Source organism: Pelophylax lessonae (assembly GCF_965119305.1).
Source record: "Pelophylax lessonae genome assembly, chromosome: 10".
NCBI lineage: Eukaryota > Metazoa > Chordata > Amphibia > Anura > Ranidae > Pelophylax > Pelophylax lessonae.
This window is the reverse complement of record NC_138777.1, coordinates 89,069,486-89,092,897: the sequence shown is the minus strand read 5'-3', so window position 1 is coordinate 89,092,897 and position 23,412 is coordinate 89,069,486. Positions and strand designations below refer to the sequence as shown.

General features: G+C 38.9%; 1 protein-coding gene across 1 annotated transcript in view; it reads left to right on the top strand.

The window, feature by feature from the left end:
• Nucleotides 1–23,412, top strand: part of CHID1 (chitinase domain containing 1) — a 1,130,290-nt gene that overhangs the window by 269,654 nt on the left and 837,224 nt on the right. Inside the window, exon 8 of the mRNA XM_082269929.1 lies at nt 8,723–8,815. Coding sequence (XP_082126055.1) covers nt 8,723–8,815 — 93 coding nt within the window. The remainder of the gene's footprint in view (nt 1–8,722; nt 8,816–23,412) is intronic.

The window sequence follows — 23,412 nt, the reverse complement described above, 5'->3', positions numbered from 1 at the left end:
ATTAGGAATGCCCCACTGAGGACACCTCCAAAAAATCAATGGGAATCAAGGGATGGCACCCCGAATTGGAGGCAGAACACGGGGAACCAGCACTCTGAATACATTGGAAATCAACAATGGACTACGGTCCCACAAAGAGGTAAATCTTTGAGGGGTTCCGGAAACAGAAGGGGAAGAGGCAAAACTGGGGGAGTAGGATACTCATATAATAACCCCTACCCCAATCCCAACCCTAATTTTGAGCACAATAACTATTACCAGCCCCTTGCACAGTATGGAGCACCCTCTGGTCAATCATCAAGAGGGGGTCCTTTTTTAGGGAGAGGGAGGGGGCGGGGGAGGCACCGCCCTTATGTGAATCCCCATCAGGGAGGTCTAGGAAGGTCAGAGGTAAATCACACACAAGAAGAGGTGTCCGATCAGGAAGAAGGGCCCAACTCAAGAAAAAGGAGAAGGGAGAGGTAAACCAGGGCATCTTCAACCTAAGCAAAGTGGAACTTACACCCAAGGAATTACACATTCTAGACCAAGGGTTGAAGTGCGCACCCCAACGTCCTATGAATAAATTTAATGTTTATATAGATACCCTCAAATACATTAGGAAGCTCACCTTGAAAAAGCACTTTCTAAACAATCCAATCACATCAAGAACCAATGTGAATGGAGGGGGTATGATAAACAGTGGCCTCAAAAACAAGTCCATTATGAATCCTAAGGTCAACCACAATCATTATGTGGAGGTATTTAACAACTCGGTATTGGAGGATCTGCAGGAGCTTGCTCCAAATAAAAAAGCCCAAAACAGGTGCAGACACATTATCGAGGGCCTTGAGTCCTTAGAACAGAGGAAAGAAATTATTATAAGGCCAGCGGACAAGGGAGGCTGTGTGGTGGTGTTAGATAAAAGTTTTTACCACCAACAGCTCTCCAATATGCTTGGGGATACAAATACATACACCAAGTTACCGTCTGACCCCACTGCCAAATTCGATGAAGAATTGAAGAGTTTGGTAGATTTTGGGTATAGGACGTATGCTCTTACGAAAAAGGAGAAAAGATATTTAACACCGAGCGTGTGTAGGATTCCAACAATCTACACACTGCCTAAGATACATAAGGATGTTAACTGCCCCCCAGCACGTCCGATAGTTAACGGTATTGGATCCGTATCTGCCAGATTAGGCCAATACCTAGATAAATTCCTACAGCCTAGTGTGGTGAACACAAAAGCTTTTTTGAAGGACACAAAGGACTTGTTGATCATGTTGGGTGATGTGTCTTTGAGTGAGGGCACGCCGGCCTTTCTAGTGACGGCCGACGTGTCCTCTCTCTATACCATCATCCAGCATGATGATGCCCTGCTTGCCCTTAATTGGGCTTTATGCAGGAGAGATGAAATTCCGTTTGCACAAAAACGATTTATCCAGAGGTCTCTTGATTTTTGTCTCTCCCACAATTACTTTTGGTTTAACAATTGTTTTTATAGCCAAAAGACCGGCGTGGCTATGGGGGCTAAATTTGCCCCCAGCCTAGCAAACATTTTTATGGCCGAGTGGGAGGACAAATATATTTTTAATCAACATAAAGCAGAATTGCGGTTTTATAAACGTTTTATTGACGATATTTTGTTTATTTGGGAAGGTTCAGAGGAATCCCTTTTATCTTTTATGACCCATTTGAACTCAAACCACAACAATATCCGGTTGGAGTTCCATTGGGATCAAGACACTATCCAATTTTTAGATGTAACAATTTTCAGACATATGAATGGTTTTGCGACAAAAGTTTTTTTCAAGCAGACCGATCGGAACAGTTATTTGTCCATCATGAGTGGCCACCACCCAACGTGGTTAAAAAACATACCGAGGGGCCAGTTCATGAGGGTCTGGAGAAATTGCACATTCGATCATGATTTTATAACCCAATCAGGAATAATCAAAGAGAGATTCCTGCAGAAAGGTTATAATGAGGAAAGTCTAGACCATGAAATTAAGAGGATTTTGGACCAACCTAGGGCAGAATGTTTGCAACCAAAAAGCAAAGACTTGGACAATAAAAAAGAATGGAGTTTTCTTTCAGATTATTCTAGCGACTACAAAAATGTAGAAGCCATCTTTAAGAAACACTGGCCGCTTTTATTGAAAGACCGTACACTAGGTCCTGTAATACCAGCCAACCCCTCTTTCATTTACCCCAAGGCACCTAACTTTGGAGACCGGGTAATCAGGAAAATCTTAGACCCTCCCAATGTGTCTTTTTTCCCCGAATAGGAAGGGTTTCCATACTTGCGGGCACTGTCGTGCTTGTTTTTTCACTGGAACAAATTTAAAGAAGAGGAGTGAGTTTTATGTACCAGCAATTGACAAACATTTTAAAATCCAAAATCTTATCACATGTGATACAACTCATGTTGTGTATGGTCTGATGTGCCCGTGCAATCGGATCTATATTGGTCGTACAAAACGTACAGTAAAGAAACGTGCAGGGGAGCACATTACGAATATTTTAACCGGTTTTAAAGATCACAGTGTCTCTGAACATTTCAGAAGATACCATAACCAGGATCCCTGTAGTTTACACTTTTGGGGCATAGAAAGGGTTACTCCCTCATGGAGGGGGGCAAACTGGGTGAGGGAATTGTCTAAATGTGAAACCAAGTGGATTTTCCTCACCCAGGCCCTGGACCCCAAAGGTTTGAACATCGACCTAGACCTAAACTGTTTCATTAGTGACCTGTAATTTTATGGATAGTATATTTATATATATTTTTTATCCTCATTCTTTTATCAATTTTTAATGGGAGATAGTGGTATATTTAATGTCCCAGTTTTACTTATCGTCTATTGATATTTCATATATTTATGCCATGGAATTTACACCATCTACTCTTTGACCTTTTGATGGTTTGTCTTTGTCTGTTTGTATAATTCCAATATGGAGCGATATTAATTGAAATTTTATTAATTTTATGATTGTGTCCACATATGTATTTAATTGGATTTTAAACTCTGATTATATTATTTTATTGATTATTTTATTGATTGTTTTGTTTTTTTCTCTGTGTTTGGCTATATGCTAATGTTGTAGTAAAGGAATGCAGACACGGTGCTGGTATCGACCTAAGAGGGTTAATACCGTAGGCTTGACCCTGTAAAAGGTGAAAATTATATACTGTGGTTTATCCTGAGGTTAGAATCCAAAATAAAATGGGTGGTGGGTTGACGAATCCACCCTTGAGGGCACCGATTTAATATATGCACACTATATGATCAATGTAGTACGATCCTGGGAATTAGCATAAATGGGAGTGCCTGTTTATGCTACCGGATGTGTTAATAACCCTGGGAATTAGCATATATGGGCTGTCCTGTATGACGTTGTTCTGAGTTGTCAGCATTCCGCTTTATTTAAATGCAGCGCCGTGCCGTAAGGTTCACGCCCCTGTGAACAAGTCGGATATGACGAAACATGTCAGGGAGTGAACCTTACGGCGACCGGAAGTGATCGGGGTTACCACGGAGGGCAGCGCAGCTTGGTGCATCAGCGTGGAGAGGGTGAGCCAGCCTTGCAGTGCCAAGTGGTATAACCGTGAGACTTCCTTGCATGAGTTTGCAATTGATTGGAGGCTTGTTTTTTCGCTATGTTTGTGAGTACATTTGATTTGGATTTTTTGTGAATAAACGTGTGGATTTCAAACAATATTACACTAGTGGGTGTCCCCCTCTCTTTTACCTTTTTGCAAATACGGTGAATGGGTGAATCATTGTGAGGAGAAAGAAATCCCCGCAGGGAGAGACACGATCGTTTTGCGGCTATTTGGTCGGAGGAGATCTGTGTGTTGTGCCTTGCAGCCCATCCTATGAGAGTAGGAGGGCCATACGATCTGGTGAGTTGCCACTCCCCCCATTGAGCACCAGGGTGAAGGATGTGTGTGGTGGTGATCCTTTAAAATCACAAATATATCCAAATCAGTGGAGAACATTTTAAGAGACTTTGCACATGATATATATAAAAAAGAGACTTTATTTATTATCATTTTGTGTGGAGGAATATCAAATATTGTGTAACATCAAAAATTGGAACAATCACTTTTTTATTCTCCAGAGCCTTTGCTTTCAGAAAATTCATAATATTTGGGGGTTCAAAGTAATTTCTCAGCAAAAGAAAGCTGTTTTTTACTGTGCATGCGAAAATGTTAACAATTTCCCCAGTAAGCCAGCGATTAAAAAAAAATAAAAACAGAGCATACCATTAACTATCATGTTGAAAAAAAAAGCATCCCTGTTTCACGAAAATTTGCTCAGAGCTCCATTGTTATTTCTTTATTGTTACTGCTGATTGAAAAGAGAAATCATAAATATGATTTGCAGGGAAAGGTACAGATTAAAAAAACACAAGTTCATGCTTTTAATTTTTTTTTTTTTGAAACAGGCTTTTTTTTGTCTTTACAAATACAGAAATACAGTGCATCTGTAAAGTATTCACAGCTCTTCACTTTTTCCACATTTTGTTATGTTACAGCCTTATTAAAAAATGGATTAAATTCATTATTTTTCTCAAAATTCTACAAACAATACCACATAATGACAACGTGAAAGAAGTGTGTTTAAAATCTTTGCAAATTTATAAAAAAAAAATGTTGTAAATTCAGTTGATTGGATATGATTTGGAAAGGTTCACCCCTGTCTATTTAAGGTTCCACAGCTAACTATGCATATCAGAGCACAAACCAAGCCATGAAGTCCAAGAATTGTCTTTAGACCTCCAAGACAGGATTGTATAAAGGCACATATCTGGGGAAGGGGTACTGAAAAATTTCTGCAGCAATGAGCAAAGTGGCCTCCATCATCCACAAATGGAAGAAGTTTGGAACCACCATGACTCTTCCTAAAGCAGGCCGCCCAGCCAAATTGAGCGATCGAGGGAGAAGGGCCTTGGTCAACGTTTCTCTGTGGAGAGAGGAGAAACTTCCAGAAGAACAACCATCTCTGCAGCACTCCACCAATCAGGCCTGTATGTTACAGTGGCCAGACAGAAGCCACTCCTTAGTAAAAGGCACATGACACCCCACCTGGAGTTTGCCAAGAGGCACCTGAAGGACTCTGACCATGAGAAACAAAATTTGCTGGTCTAATTAAACAATTATTGAACACTTTGGCCTCAATGGCAAGCACCATGTCTGGAGGAAACCAGGCACCGCTCATCACCTGGCCAATACCATCCATACAGTGAAGCATGGTGGTGGCAACATCATGCTGCACTGATGTTTTTCAGTGTCAGGAACTGGGAGACTGGTCAGGATCGAGGGAAAGATGAATGCAGCCATGTGCAGAGACATCCTTGATGAAAACCTGCTCCAGAGCGTGCTGGACCTCAGGCTGGAGCAAACATTTACCTTCCAACAGGACAGCGACCCTAAGCACACAGCCAAGAAGACACAGGAATGGCTATGAAACCACGCTGTGAATGTCCTTGAGTTGCCCAGCCAGAGCTAAGACTTGAACCCGATTAAATATCTCTGGAGAGATCTGAAAATGGCTTTGCACCAACGCTTCCCATCCAACCTGATGGAGCTTGAGAGGTTCTGCAAAGAAGAATGGGGAAACCTGACCAAAAATAGGTGTGCCAAGTTTGTAGCATCATACTCAAAAATCCTTGAGGCTGTTATTGGTGCTAAAGGTGCTCCAACAAAGTTTTGAGCAAAGGCTGTGAATACTTATGTACATTTGATTTTTTTTTTGTTTTTTATTTTTAATAAATTTGCAAAGATTTCAAACACATTTATTTTATGTTGTCATTATGGGGTATTGTTTGTAGAATTTTGAGTAAAATAATGAATTTAATCCATTTTGGAAAAAGGCCTTAACATACCAAAATGTGGAAAAAGTGAAGCGCTGTGAATTCTTTCCAGATGCACTGTAGGTGCTACATGCACTAATCAAAAATGCATGTAAAAAAAAACAAGAAAAAACGACAGGATATCAGTCGGATTTGTAAAATCAACACAATATACAACTTTTTCATATTTCCCCAGAAACATGGGAGAAGATACTGGGAAAATCAAGGGGCAGGGATCTCGACAACTGTCAGGATCAAAGGTAATCACATTACCAGTACATAAAAGAAAGGATAAAAAGAAAAAAAAGGGCGGGGGGGAGGAAGGTAAGAGGTGATAGGGGTAGGTAGGGAGAATTTCCCTCCGGCTGCATCTTTCCACCCCCAAACCATACCTGCCATGTTCAAGAATATCCTAGGTCAAGTTTCATCTGGGCATTATAATGAGTATGCCTGGACAGTTAAGGTCAGAGACCTGATGTCTAAGCATTGAGATGAGCAGATATAATTTCGCAGGAGCCAGGTATCTCTAGATCTTCCCTGTTGTTCATTGTGGTTGTCAAGCTCTCCATGGATCTTATTTCATTCAGTCTGGCATAACAGTGTCTAAGGGTTGGCAGGAAGCTTTTCTTCCAAAGGTCTGGAATGTAAGCCCTGGCCACATTCGACATATAGACTGTCAGTGAATTCCTGTAGCAGTGCAGTGAAACCTTTTTCACATGTAACGAGTAGCTGATAGGGTCTGTGCCTAAGTTCACCAATGTCAATCGGTAAACTACATTCTTGACTCCTGTACAGAACTTAGGGAAGTACCAGTAAATATGTAGGAATGACCTAGGTTTACACCTCCAGCAGATCTCCGAGACTTGAGGACAAGTTCTGTTAAGCAGCACCAGAACCCTGTACCACCCTGGCAGAAGCTTGTATTCCTTCTCTTGAAAGCGATTGACAGCCATGAACTTGTGGGCCTAACAAATGGCTCTATCAATTTGAGCTTTCGTAAGGGAAACTTGTAAATCAGAATTCCACTTTCTGATGGATGGTAGAGTGTGTGTGTGTGGGGGGGGGGGGGTTAAATGCTTGTAGGTAGAGGACAAGGTGTGGGTTACATACAGTATTTGCCATCGTTGCATAATCTTTCAAAGGGGTTAAAGGGTCTGGTGTAAATGCCTGGATCTGGAATAGAGAGCTTGAAATGATGCAGTTAATACGCTGCACAAGAACTCAAAGAATGTTGTGTAAGATTACACAGTCTGCTGTTGCATCTACCTCTGGTAAGTTGTTTAATGTACACACTTGGATGGGTCAGCTGCACTAGATTTACAAAGTGTTTATTTAAACTCCTGAAGGAGCTCTGGGTTTTGTATCACTGGTGTCCAAAGGGAAGGTTAGGGGGACAACCACTTCTAAGAAAAAGTTTGCTGGATGATTGCTATCGTAACTCCTATAGTAGGTTGTCCTTTTAAGGATCTGCAATGTTTAATTGGTACCCAGGGGAGAGCAGCCAAATCCACTGGGTAGGACTATTGTTCAATCTGCAGCCACAGATGCAGGGCTTATATAGTGCTGATATACTGATATAGCTTTGTATAGTGCTATATCAGGGAACCCTATACCCTACTACATTCGGATAGAGTGAGCAGAGATAGTCTTGTCCATGCCAGTTTGGCAGTTCAAATAAACTTTGTCAGCATAGTCCGCAGAGAGACAAAGAAGGACTATGGGTAGTGCTTGGATCATACAGTATATTATATAAAATTTGGTGTAATGTCATCCTCCTAAATGTGTTACAAGTTCTGGTTTTAAAGAAAGGACAGTTATTGTTATATGTAGAGTTAGTTTTTTTTAATTGTTGTACTATATCTGAGCTAGCTAAGTTCTTCTGTTTTAATGAAGAAACGTTAATGAAGTGGAGAACTGTATACGTCAATATTCCATATGCTGAAGAGTGTGGCAAATTCTTATTGAGATATTTGCCCAGTCTAAATACAGAGTGGTGGCCAATATCCGCTGTCCTGCTACTTATTTTTTTTTTTTTAATGTCAGGCAGGTATGCATTACTGAGGGAGCTTATGACTTGCATATGGGAAGGTATTCATTTTATTATTTATCATATGTGAGCAAATAAGATATATACAGTATTAGCCTTAATTCTATTGCCATTGCTTTCCACCATCTAAAATATACCAGGTATTATGATAACCAGTTCAGTAATCTTTATGAATTCATTTTTACATTGCTTTTATCATAAAAACCATTAGAGCAACACTGACCATGTTGTAATAGCAGAAGTTAAACAGTTCTGTTTACATGCCCAGATTCATAAAGTGCATTATGCAGGTTTGTGCATTGAGTCTTTACAGAAGGCATGATATTCAGAAAATATCCACCAAAGAGAAAAACAGCTGTGATTGAGTCAGATTTTTTCTGTGTAATATTCCTGCACACTTATGCCCCTTTCACACTTGTGGGACTTGTCCTGCGACTTGGGACTACAAAGTCCCAAGACAAGTCATACTCCATGATTTCCAATGAGTACAGTCTATATCTGTGTGACTTCAAAGTAGTCCCTACACTACTTTGGTTCAACTTTGATGCATTTTGAGGTTCATAGGCATTGCTTCAAGTCCAGTCAAAACTGCGTCAAAAAATGACAGAAAAATCGCACGACTTTTAGGTTGCACAAGTGTGAAAGGGGCCTTATGTACCTCACACCTTGATTAGTATTTATTTACAAATTTTCATACTATTATGAATAATAATTTCCTTGCTATACAAGGGGATATATACTGAAAAAGTGCTGTCAGAGGTATGACCTTAGTACATCATGTTTACCATTTTAGATGGAGATGATTTTCCTAATATGTGTTCTGTATTATTCTCTCAGGGAAATGGTCCATATGCTGACACATATGGGGCAAGCTCTACAGCAAGCTAAACTTCGCTTCATCCTTGTTATTCCACCTGCAGTGGCACCAGGGTGAGTAAACAAATTACATTAAATAACTTGTGGCCATAGTGGCTGTATTTTGACCTCTTTAAAACAGAGTTTACTTCCTTTGGCTTTATTCACACAGGCAGTGATCCCCTTATGTTAAAAATAGGCTGTTTGATTTTGCTACTGGAGCTGCAAGCAGGCAGACTGTTACTGAATGGAGACACTGCTGCACATCTCAATTTGATCGGTGTCCAGGGGTGGGTATGTGGTCCTGGGATGCTTTTCAAATTAGAATATGTGGCTGCGCCCCTATTCAGTAACATAGATTGCCTTCACGCAGATCCAGGTGGCTCTAGCTTAACAAAAAAATGGCTCATTCATTCTGTATGGGCCTCAGTGTCATGTTAATGAAGCCAAAACTTTTGTTTACATAGAATGGGCTCTGCTCTTTTTGGTTTTCTGCTCCAGGCTTGAAGTCTGTAAAATTTGTGTGCCTTTGTTCATAGTATGCGCATTAAGTATATTCATATTCTGAACAACCCTTTAGAGCATTTTAAAACAAGCCATCATTCACCTTTGCTATAGCCATTTTGGAGAAATTTATCTTGAAGACTACAAGAGGCAGCGATATCTAAGGCCTCCTTCACACACCAAAATTGGTGATAGTGTAGCAAGCATACTCTGGATATTCTCTCTTAGAGCCCATTCACACTAGCTCGACTTGTGAGGCGACTTGTGTGCCCTCAAGTCGCTTGACATAACAAAAGCAATGTTAATCAATCAGTGCCTTCTTAATTGGCACTACTGAAGTCGCTCCGACTTCAGAAAAGGGTCCTGTACTACTTTAAGGCGACTTGTGATCCGACTTGTCCCATATACTGCAATGGGAGTCGCCTCCTTATCTTAATTGAAGCAACTTGTGATCCGACTTTCCATAAAAATGGTCCTGAACAAGAAAAAAAGATAATTTTTCTTATAATTTTTAGTAGCACATGAATATGGCTTCTCTACACCTGGCCGTTTTTCTTGCAGGCATTTATCGGGCATTTTTGGAGGCAGGCATGACTTTTTTTGGATTTAGTGACTAGGGGGTCTAAAAAGTGTACCTGTGAAGTTTCAGCTCTGTAGCATGTCCAGAACCCCAAAAAAAATATCATTTTTCTTATAATTATTAATACAGCAGTATGGCGGCTTCTCTACACCTTGCATTTTTTCTTGCAGGCATTTATCGGGCATTTTTGGAGGCAGGCATTACTTTTTTTGGATTTAGTGTCTGGGGGGGTCTAAAACGTGTACCTGTGAAGTTTCAGATCTGTAGCATGTCCAGAACCCCCCAAAAAATATAATTTTTCTTATAATTATTAATACAGCAGTGTGGCGGCTTCTCTACACCTTGCATTTTTTTTTTGCTGGCATTTATCGGGCATTTTTTGGGCATCTTTGGAGGCAGGCATGACTCCAAAGATGCCCAAAAACTGCCCGATAAATGCCAGCAAAAAAAAATGCAAGGTATAGAGAAGCCGCCACACTGCTGTATTAATAATTATAAGAAAAAATTATATATTTTTTTCTGGTTCTGGACATGCTACAGAGCTGAAACTTCACAGGTACACTTTTTAGACCCCCCCATACACTAAATCCAAAAAAAGTCATGTCTGCCTCCAAAAATGCCCGATAAATACCTGCAAGAAAAAATGCAAGGTGTAGAGAAGCCACCACACTGCTGTATTAATAATTATAAGAAAAATTATATTTTTTTGGGGTTCTGGACATGCTACAGAGCTGAAACTTCACAGGTACACTTTTTAGACCCCCCAGACACTAAATCCAAAAAAGACATGCCTGCCTCCAAAGACGCCCAAAAAATGCCCGACAAATGCCAGCAAAAAAAAAAAAACAGGAAAGGGAAATTAGGTCACAACACATCATATTCTGATTGGCCAAATACAAAGTAGTCTATCATATAAGTCGCGTAAAATAATTCACAAGTCGTGCCGAAGTCGCGCTAAAAGTCGCGCTAGAAGTCGCCCCTTATGAGGCGACTTTAGTGGTCGCGGCAGTGTGAACCGGCACTTAGGAGTCTAGGTGTTTGCGAACTGCCACAGCCAGGAAGCCTCTACAAGTCAATGACAGGCTAACAGGAGCTTCAGCTGTCCGCTTTTGTAGGCATTAATCTGCATGTATCTGCACAGTAAGCAATTACATGATGTTAAGGACAGATGGTTGTTCCTGAATGCAGATAGACTGATCATCAGTCCCTAACCGCATGTAACCCCGACTCCTGTCAGCCAGCCATTGACTTGTACAGGCTTCTTGGCTGCGGCTGTCCACAAACACCTAGGTTCCTGGTCTCAGATATCCACGGTACACTTGCAGCACCATGGCCAATTTGGCAATGTGACTAAAGACTAAGCTCTTTTCTTATTACTTTTAATTGTTAAAGAATCTTGGCAGCCTGTCAGCCCTGTAATCTAAACACACAGCAGGCTTTTCAACGCTGTTATAAATTAGATTGAAACCAACTCCAGAGTCACCGTTGTGCTCTCTGAGGATATTTGAGGATGTATTAGTTTACAGTACAAGCAGCTAGAGAGGTCAGTGAAGTCTTGCTAAGAAAAGAGTTTTTAAATGATTTACTGTCCGTAATCTGGGCACAGATGCACTTTAAACTGCATTCAGACTAGAGCAGAGCAATTTTCAGGTGCCTTCATTTGAGAGTTTTGCAAGCGTATTAGAGCATTTTAGAAGTGTATTAGAAACATTTGGCATGTGTATTTTTAGGCTTCAGGTGTTTTGTGTTAGCCAACAGAAATCACTAGGGGGAAGAACATAGGGGTGGAGAGCTGCTGTTTGCCCAGAAAACATGTGACCTAACACTTGTAAAATACTCATGTTGTGCATTTTTAGCCACTCCCATTAAAGTCTATGGGGCCAAAGATACTCCAATCTGTCTGAAAGAAGCTCATGTACTTTTTTAAATGACAGGAATTTAGCTACAGGCAACAAAACACTAAGATGTGCACTTGGGCTATTGAAATGAATGGGATTTTGCTTGTTGAGCATCTAGGAGCTTCAAGCTACAAAATGCTCAGATGCGAATGGGGTCTAAATGTGCTTGGATTTTTGGTGCTGCCTACTTTATTGTTGAAAATTTGCAGTAAGAGAACAAGCAAGAGCAGTACTATCTGCCTGTGATGGTGCATAGGGGAGTATCTCTATGAGTTGCGTATTTATTTACAAAGACTAATTGGTTCACCTTCATTTTTTATCTTGGGCCTCCCTCTTGAGGTTATTACCTTTTATTTATTTAAATGTTGTATTCTAAATTCAAAATACAATGTATAACTGTGTAATATGATTTACAATGTTTGTTAGCTGTCACATTACTAATGATGCACTACACTAATTCATCTTGACCTGGGAGGTAAACGAATATATAACGGGAGGTATAAGAATAAAAAAAATGCAACCAAATAATTTAACATGGCTTTTCTCCTTGAACAATGTCCTTTTTTGTAAACACAAACTGGATTGACATGTCGAATCCACATACTAATTTGTAAATCTATCATCTACTTTTGAATCAATATGAAATATATTCTAGTGGCAACAGTACAAGAAGTCACTAACTGTGATAGAATAATCCACTTTCTATCACACTCCCACCTACATTATTATTAGATTTCTTATAATGGCATCTTATTTTTAACTAATGCTGTACAATCCCCTCTAATCTCAAAAATATGTATTCTATCGAGTATTTTACCTTGCTGAGGAGTAAAATAGAGAGCTCCTAACACATTTCTGTTGATTTCTTTTTTTTGTCATAGTTTACAAAATTCCTTGCTTATGAGCAGCCTTACAACTGCATCAGTTATCACATTCTATAAAACTGTACCTTGTTCTCTTCCTCACCCTCTCACTCATGATTGTGCATAAGGTCAAGGCCTAAATATTTTGTAATATTTCCCTAAGGTTTTTGGTTGAATGTCTCTGTGTTCCAATTATTGTCATCGTCTGTACTAACGATGGTACCTCTAACCAGTCTTTCTTTGCAAATGTAACTCTCACAACTGAGCAACTGGGGGTTCCTTAAATCATAATTGCTGCCATAGTGTTTTTTTTAAACCTATTTGCCTTACTTTATTGGTTACACCACTATTGTGCATTTTGTACTTTTGGTTTCCCTTATACCGTTCTTCAACTTTCTAATTCATTCAGGTGTCATGGTTTTCATTTGACAACAGCAGATGTTTCCCTTCAAGGCAAAGTCTCTAGGAGTGCCTGACCTTTACCCAAACCACTGATTTGGGGAGATTATGCTGCTAGAGAACTTTCAGAAATCAGTTCTTACAATTGCCAGGTTAGAGGGAATAATGATAGGTACCTAGCTGGATGACACTAGATAAAGTCTAGAACATTTTATTTTATCATGGATGTACTTAGCAGCAGCATGATATACAGGCAGCCATAATTCCTGCCATTTTATGCCATGGCTTTTGTGACCTGTGTAGAAATCTGGCTCCAAGCATAGTCAAAGAATAAGTTGGAGGTCAGAGTTAGTTTAATACAGAAAGCAGAAACCAAAATTCTAGCTTTGAAATATACCTCTGGAAAGTAGTAATCAGAAAAAAAGCAAAGACTTGCATTAGGAGATCACACAAGTCACAACTTAAAGTGTTTGTTACCCCAGTATTTCATATTCCTGATATGTGCCATATACGTGTATGAGAAAGTATCCGGTTCTACTTATATTGCTTCCTTTGTGTGAAATCCCAAGTGTTTCTTTCAGTCCCTCTGCTTTCCTATTAAAAACTGACCACACTAAGCAGGAGAACACACTGTGGTCAGTACTCCAGCTATGCTAAGAACTCAGCCTGCTCTCCTCCAATGATCAGACTTGTCCTGACAGACCCCCCCCATACACAAACACACACAGACACACACACAGCTATTTACTGGAGAGTTCAGTGTGTTTTTGCTTCTTCCCCCCCCCCCGACCCCCACCTCTAATGCAGCTGAGAACATAGATTATGTATTTTATATATAGATATATATATATATATATATATATATACATACACAGTATCTCACAAAGGGGAGTACACCCCTCACATTTTTGTAAATATTTTATTCTATCTTTTCATGTGACAACACTGAAGAAATTACACTTTGCTACAATGTAAAGTAGTGAGTGTACAGCTTGTATAACAGTGTAAATTTGCTGTCCCCCTCAAAATAACTCAACACACAACCATTAATCACCTCAACTACTACTTTTGGTAGTGGTTTTGTCTGAGTTTTTACTTGGTGAACAGCAGCTGCATTGTTTATATATTTTTTAGTCACTTTATTCACCTATCGTGGGTTTTATTATCAATATTAACACAGCCATTAATGTCTAAACCGCTGGCAACAAAAGTGAGTACACCCCTAAGTTAAAATGTTCAAATTGGGCCCAATTAGCCATTTTCCCTCCCCAATGTCATGTGACTCATTAGTCTTCCAAGGTCTCAGGTGTGAATGGGGAGCAGGTGTGTTAAATTTGGTGTTATCACTCTCACTCTTTCATACTGGTCACTGGAAGTTCAACAGGGCACCTCATGGCAAAGAACTCTCTGAGGATCTGAAAAAAAGAATTGTTGCTCTACATAAAGATGGACTAGGCTATAAGAAAATTGCTAAGACCCTGACTTGCAGCACGTTGGCCAAAACCATACAGTGGTTTAACAGGACATGTTACACATAGAACAGGCCTCACCATGGTCGACCAAAGAAGTTGAGTGCACGTGCTCAGCGTCATATCCAGAGGTTGTTTTTGGGAAATAGATGTATGAGTGCTGCCAGTATTGCTGTAGTGGTTGAAGGGGTGGGGGGGGGGGGTTTGCCTGTCAGTGCTCAGACCATATGCCACACACTGCATCAAATTGGTCTACATGGCTGTCGTCCCAGAAGGAAGCCTCTTCTAAAGATGATGCACAAGAAAGCCCCGCAAACAGTTAGCTGAAGGCAAGCAGACTAAGGACATGGATTACTGGAACCATGTCCTGTGTTTTGATGAGACCAAGATAAACGTATCTGGTTCAGATGGTGTCAAGCGTGTGTGGCAGCAACCAGGTGAGGAGTAAAAAGACAGATGTGTCTTGTCTACAGTCAGGCATGGTGTGGGTGTCATGACCTGGGGCTGCATGAGTGCTGCTGGCACTGGGAAGCTACAGACCATTGAGGGAAACATGAATGCCAACATGTACTGTGACATACTGAAGCAGAGCATGATCCCTTCCCTTTGGAGACTGGGCCGCAGGGCAGTATTCCAACATGACATGACAAGACGACCACTGCCTTGCTAAAGAAGTTGAGGGTAAAGGGGATGAACTGGCCAAGCATGTCTCCAGAGCTAAACCCTACTGAGCATTTGTGGGGCATCCTCAAATTGAAGGTGGAGGAGCGCAAGGTCTATAACATCCACCAGCTCTGTGATGTCGCCATGGAGGAGTGGAAGAGAACTCCAGTGGCAACCTGTGAAGCTCTGGTGAACTCCATGCCCAAGAGGATTTAAGGCAGTGCTGGAAAATAATGGTGGCCACACAAAATATTGACACTATGGGCCCAATTTGGACATTTTAATTTAGTGGTGTAAACACTTTTGTTGCCAGCAGTTTAGACATTAACCACTTAAGCCCTGGAAGATTTTACCCCCTTCCTGACCAGGGCCTATTTTGCGATTCGGCACTGCGTGCTTTTAATGGACAATTGCGCGGTCGTGCGACGCTGTACCCAAATTAAATTGACGTCCTTTTTTTCCCACAAACAGAGCTTTTTTTTGGTGGCACAATTAGAAGAAGGCAACCGCACACCAACTTGAGAGTGATAGTAGATGATAAAAACCTTTTCTTGAAAACCCATAAAATCCAAAACGGCAAACCAGGGACAGGGGGGTAAAAAACAGTTGATGCGTTTCACGAAACTATGTTCGCTTAGTCATAACCATGTGGATACATGTGGAGATGCCATCTAAATAATAAAACTGCAACCAAAAGACCAGAAAAACCAATCAACGTTAATTGGGTAAGTGAAAGGCTGCTAACCATGAGAGCTAATTGCAACATGGGCTTCTGGCAAGAATCTATTTCACACATGGAAAAAAGAAGAGTGAACCCCACATGAAAAAGAAAAACAAAAAAGAAATAAAAATAATAAAAAACAATCCAAAAAAGAAAAAAGGAAAAGACAAGAAATAAGGAAAGGAAAGAAGAAAAGAGACAAAGACAAAAAGAAAAAGAGAAAAAAAGAGAAAAAAGATCAAAGAACATCTAGCAGATAACTGAAAATATAAAGTACCCAATTTCATGGGTATATAATAAGATGATAATGATAAATAAATAGGGTAACATCTACACCTGAAGTGGTGGCGCTGCTTATAAGGTGCAAATAGGTATATATAAATATATAAAATGAAAAAAAATAAAATGTAGAAACACAGATGTGATTGAGGAATAAAAATATAAATATAAATGGTAGATATGTAAATAATGCCACAATATAGTAAAAATCCAACATAAAATGGTATTGGGAATGAGTTAATATGGAATATATGAAAAAATATAAAAAAATATAAAAAAATATAATAATAAAATGAAGTAAAATATAAATAACCACCAGAGTGCGTAGTATAAAGTGCAAAGTACTACAATATATATATCTCTTAGTATATACCTAAAATAATAATATCAGCATTTTGCAATAAAATGGTAAGAAAATAACTTGAAATAATAATACATAGGCAATGGTATAATATGAAAAAGTGTGCAAAAAGTGCAACAATTAAATTGGGTGTGCGGGAAACTTTTCCGGAGAAAATGAATAAGAGTGCGGGAAACTATTTTTACAAAGTGCAGCAAGAAGTGATGTGATCTAAATTCATGTGATAAATAGTCCGTATAATAATAAAGGTGCAAACAATATTATGGGCAAGCTCAATGTGCAAAGAAATATGAACTCCAAGGTAGAAATAAGAAATGGTATTAGATCAAATCAGCTGTTAAGATAAGTCCATATATAGATGATTGTGCCCCGAGGAGTGGTGAATGAATAAGTATCCAGCGGTGACCCCCAAGGTGGGTGACTGGCGAGTGGCGGGGAAACCTCTAGTAGAAAAACCTACTCACCAGATGTACCCACCCCACACAGGGGTATAGGGCAGGTACTGTAGAAATATCCTGTTGGTCCTGGCTCTGGGTAGTAGTTCCCTTCCTGGGGGAGATGTAGTATAGGGTCCGCAGGGATATCCTAAAGTGAGATCCTATCCGATAGTAGGATATCCAACGATCCGTGGGGTGAACTGATATGGCCACTCAAAGGTATGTGGATGGAGGGATCATATAAATGGAAAAAAACTCGATAGTGTAATACCGTTTTTAAAGTTTATTCCTTCCAGCAGTAACATAAAAATGGGTACTCACATAGATAAAATCAGTAAACAGCGAGGTAGTGGCGTCCCGGAACGCAATGCGTTCCAACTGGAGACCGGAACCGGAAGTGACGTGACGGCGCTGTACGCGTTTCGTCATGTGACGTCTTCTGCAGCGTCCAGTCACTTCCAGCGTAAGCCCTTTTGTATATGGTGGTTGCTAAGCGACGGGGCTCGTTTGTGAAATACAACGAGAAGTAACAGGTGTTCAATATAAACTGATGCCGTAGGTCAATTGCGAAAACGTGTGGTGCAACTAATAAGAAAATACGACCATGGCTTTCTTCTTGGCAATTCCAAACCGAGTATGTGTATATTTCAATCAATATCTTATGATAAATACAATAACCCACGCCCGCTCGGTTGAACCACCATATATACATACAGGGAGGTATACAACATATATATATAATAATAAAAAAATTCTAAACATTTATTTATTAACAAATATTATAAAAACAGAAAATGTGTATAAAATATAAAATCTTATATAGTATGCCGTCTGGTGGAAGAAAGTATATAGAGGAGACAAGGAATGTGATCATATATAATGCGCCATCTGGTGGACGGACATATATATGGTATTGACTATATGATGTATATACTAAAAGTGTGTATATAATATTAATAATTTAAATAATTATAAAGCATGATATGTGATATATAAATTATTATAAAAAATTATTATAAAAATTATTATAAAATTAATATGTGGTAATTGGTGAAAGGCAATGTGAATAAAGATATAAAAATTATACAATTGATAATATTGAATATCAATAATTTTAAGTGCTTATGTAACATGAAGGTGTGATATAAAATAGAAAATGTATATAAAATTAATATATAAAATTAAAAATGTGATAATTGGTGAAAAGCAATGTGAATTAAGATATAAAATTATAAAATAAATATGTAGTATATTATGAAAGACAAAGTGAGGTGGGATACTACGGAGGAGGACATCTAGTGGATGGTCAATATACTACACCGAGAGTATATATATAAGATGCTAAATGGATGAAGTAAAAAGGATTGAGTGTAATATATTCAGATGATATGATTAGATCTAATAAATATAGATGTATATGGGATGTAGATTAATGGCATTAGATAAGATATAGGATTGGAGGTTATGTAAAATTAAAATACATTTTATAGTGATAGAATAGGATAATGAGGAATATGAATATAGAAAATAAAAGATAAAAATATTGGGATAATGGATAAAGATTAAGGTAAAAAAGGATTTGAATAGAAAAAAAGGGGAATTAAAAATTGGAAATAAAACAGTTGAGGTCTATGTCCAAATTGAGTCCCCTAGGCTGAAGTGTATTAAGCCGGTAAATCCAGCTAGTTTCGTTTTTAGAGATTTTGATTCTTTTATTTTCGCCTCTCCAGTGTCCAGTAATGGAGTCGATTCCCACAAAAGTAAGGCACCTTGGGTCCTTATTATGTACCTCTGCGAAGTGTCTGGAGAGACTATGTTTCGTAAACCCCTTTTTTATGTTCTTAACATGCTCTCTGATGCGTACAAACAAAGGCCTGGTGGTCCTGCCCACATATTGGAGCCGACAAGGGCACTCTACTAGATAAGTCACATGGGTGGTCTGACAAGTTATTAGTTTGTTAATCTTGAACTCTTCCCCACTCCATCTGGATTTGAAATGTAGTGTCTTTCTAGGTTGTTTGCTGGTTGATCTACAGGGTAAACATCTATTACATCGAAAAAACCCTTTTAAATCAGGGAACAATTTTACTGGTTTGGGGGGGTCAACTGCATTATGAACCAGTTGGTTACGTAGGTTAGGGGCTTTTCTGTATATAAATCTCGGTTGTCTGGGTAGCATTTTGGACAAAGTTTTATCAGACTTCAGAATAGGCCAGTATTTCTTCACTATTTTCTCTGTTTGTCTGAAGTTTTGATGAAAACCGGTAATAAAAGCTAGCTCATTCGATTTTTGTTCCGGCACGTTAGTTTTATGTAGTAATTCTTCTCTATCTGTTCTCAATGTTTTATTTCTGGCCGTAATTAGCTTCTGTCTGTCATATCCCTTTTCTTCAAATCTGTTTATTAAAATATCCGTTTGTAGTATGTAGTCTTCCAAATTGTCACAATTTCTTCTGATCCTGACGAATTGGCTTTTTGGGATTCCTTCTTTCCATCTAGGATGGTGACAACTGGTACTGGGTATATATCCGTTCCTGTCTGTAGGTTTAAAATAAGTCCTACTTTTAAGTGTATTATTTTCTTTAAAAATGTTAAGATCCAAATAATTTATCTGGTTAAAACTCCAATCTCCTGTAAACTTAATGCCATATGGGTTCTCATTCATCTTTAAAAAGAAATTGTTCAAAGTTTCTTCAGTCCCCTCCCATAAAATGATGATATCATCTATATATCGTCTGTAAAATATCAATTCTGGTATATTTTGGCTATAAATGATGTTCTCTTCTAAAAGGTCCATAAACAGGTTCGATACGCTGGGTGCGTAGCGTGCTCCCATTGCGACCCCTTTTGTTTGTAAATAATATTTGTTTTTATGCCAGAAAAAATTACTACTCATAGTGAGTTTTAGACCATCCAGTATGTATTTTATTTGCGTTTGTTTTAACTTAGTGCGTTCATGTAAAGCAATATCTACTGCTTCTAATCCCTCCATCTGGTTGATGCTGGTATAGAGAGAGTTAGCATCTATTGTCGCCAGGATACATCCTTCTGGTAATTGTACTTCTTTTAGTGCTTTTATCAGCTCTGAGCTGTCTTTAAGATATGATTTTCCCATTTTTACAGCCGGCTGTAAGTATCCATCCAGATATTCCCCCAGTCTGGAAAATAGTGAGTCCACACCACTCACGATGGGCCTTCCTGGGGGTTTAACGGGATCTTTATGTATTTTGGGTAAATAATACAGTACTGGAATTTTACTTGAATTGGGTAATAAATATTGTGCTTCCTTCTTGTTCAAAATCCCCAATTCTTTACCTTTATTGATGAAATCTTTTAGCTTCTTCCTATATGTCGTGGTTGGGTTGCTTTTCAGTTTTTTATAGGTGTCTTCCACACTTAATAAATTATTCATTTCCTGTTCGTAATCAGTTTTGTTCAGAATTACTAATCCTCCTCCCTTGTCTGCGGGTCGGATTATGATTCCCTTTCTGTCTTCCAATTGTTTGATAGCTGCTTTTACTTTATTGAATTTTTTATGTGGTTTCTTTATCTTCCTCAAGTCTTCCTCTACCATCTTCTTAAAAGCACTGATACACTCACCCCCAGGGACTGATGGGTTAAAAACCGAGTTGTTCCTGAGGCCTGAGTGTACAAAATTGGGGTCGGAAGTAGACTGTGTATGTCCTTTTATTTTAAAAAAATTTTTAATATTCAATTTTGCTGCACTTTGTAAAAATAGTTTCCCGCACTCTTATTCATTTTCTCCGGAAAAGTTTCCCGCACACCCAATTTAATTGTTGCACTTTTTGCACACTTTTTCATATTATACCATTGCCTATGTATTATTATTTCAAGTTATTTTCTTACCATTTTATTGCAAAATGCTGATATTATTATTTTAGGTATATACTAAGAGATATATATATTGTAGTACTTTGCACTTTATACTACGCACTCTGGTGGTTATTTATATTTTACTTCATTTTATTATTATATTTTTTTATATTTTTTTATATTTTTTCATATATTCCATATTAACTCATTCCCAATACCATTTTATGTTGGATTTTTACTATATTGTGGCATTATTTACATATCTACCATTTATATTTATATTTTTATTCCTCAATCACATCTGTGTTTCTACATTTTATTTTTTTTCATTTTATATATTTATATATACCTATTTGCACCTTATAAGCAGCGCCACCACTTCATATTTACATACATATTTATATAGCCTTTTTTGGCTATATTTTAAGTGAGGCTGCAGCTTACCTGTGCATCTAATTTATCCTCTGACATCCTTAGCGCGGATTTATTTATATTCTATTTCACACATACCCTCATTGGGCATGGCTAATCCTGCAGCTTCGGATATCTTTGGATATATAAACAATAGGAAAATCAACATTGAGGATATTTTTAACCAGGAGAGAGTAACCAATAGACAAGACATGGACGGGCTTTTTAAACAACTTAAACACGCCCTAGAAAAACAACTTAGGGTCTGGTGGGACATTTCAACCCTGGAAATGTATATTAGAGATAAAATTACCCCCAGACGACTAAGATGGGATGTGAATCCCAATGATGGTCTTAATGATATCACTCTAACAGAAGAATGGTACATATTTTTTAATCGGTGTGAAACAGACCTTCTCACACTTATCATCAAAAGAAGACAGACTAAATTAAGGAACATAGAAACACAGATTACAGATTTAAAGACGGCACTTATTCCATTCTTACCTCACAAGGAATACAAAGATAAAGAAAAGGAACTTCAAACCTATATTGCAAAATACGATTCGGCCATACAACAAAAAAAGCAAAAAAAGTATAGTAGAGATGTCACGGATTACAAGAGTTCCAAAGTATATAAATGGCAAACAGCGGAAGAGGAAATGGAGATTCCCACTACTCCAAATGCCTTCGAGTCCAGAGATACATCGGTAGATGAAGATGAATATGAGGAGTCCCTAGCTACACCAGCCCCCAGGACTCCACAGTTGTTCACCTTCAGACCTAATAGAGATATAGAAGACAACAGACCGCCTACCCAAGAGAATAGGCCCCTACCACCTAGGAATACACCCAGAACGCATGAGAGACCACGTACACCACCCAGGGAGTACAACAGGGTCAACACACCCAACCAAAGAAATTTCAATCTCCCTATGCACAATAGGTTCTCTCCGTTAGCCAGGATGGATACATACACTCCAGGCAGAGAATATAGGGACAGACCGAATTACAACACACAAAGGGATTTTTTCCGTGGAGGCCACCAAAGAAGACCACCACCTCCTTACAGACAACAAGGATGGTACAGACCACAAAGAAACATAGGATGGAGAGGACCACAAGACCAGCAGAACAGATGGAATCGCAATTACCACGAAGACAGAAGACCCAATGCATACAGAGGGGGGGAATACCAGAACCAATGGAGGGGACCCCCACCAGGAGGATACACGAGACCCCAACAACAGAATTACTACTGGGAAGAAGAAGAAGACGGAAGAGGGGTAAGAGAGGTGGGAGGAAGAAAACGAAGACGAGAATTTTAGGTCAAGGGATTTTTAACCTTACAGACATTATTTTTAATGAGGATGAACTTCAGCTTTTAGATCTTGGCCTCAAATTCGCTCCCACCAAGGATGCTGACCCCTTTGAAATTTTTATCGACCTTCACAAATTTTTAAGAAAATTGAATATTAAAAAATTTTTTAAAATAAAAGGACATACACAGTCTACTTCCGACCCCAATTTTGTACACTCAGGCCTCAGGAACAACTCGGTTTTTAACCCATCAGTCCCTGGGGGTGAGTGTATCAGTGCTTTTAAGAAGATGGTAGAGGAAGACTTGAGGAAGATAAAGAAACCACATAAAAAATTCAATAAAGTAAAAGCAGCTATCAAACAATTGGAAGACAGAAAGGGAATCATAATCCGACCCGCAGACAAGGGAGGAGGATTAGTAATTCTGAACAAAACTGATTACGAACAGGAAATGAATAATTTATTAAGTGTGGAAGACACCTATAAAAAACTGAAAAGCAACCCAACCACGACATATAGGAAGAAGCTAAAAGATTTCATCAATAAAGGTAAAGAATTGGGGATTTTGAACAAGAAGGAAGCACAATATTTATTACCCAATTCAAGTAAAATTCCAGTACTGTATTATTTACCCAAAATACATAAAGATCCCGTTAAACCCCCAGGAAGGCCCATCGTGAGTGGTGTGGACTCACTATTTTCCAGACTGGGGGAATATCTGGATGGATACTTACAGCCGGCTGTAAAAATGGGAAAATCATATCTTAAAGACAGCTCAGAGCTGATAAAAGCACTAAAAGAAGTACAATTACCAGAAGGATGTATCCTGGCGACAATAGATGCTAACTCTCTCTATACCAGCATCAACCAGATGGAGGGATTAGAAGCAGTAGATATTGCTTTACATGAACGCACTAAGTTAAAACAAACGCA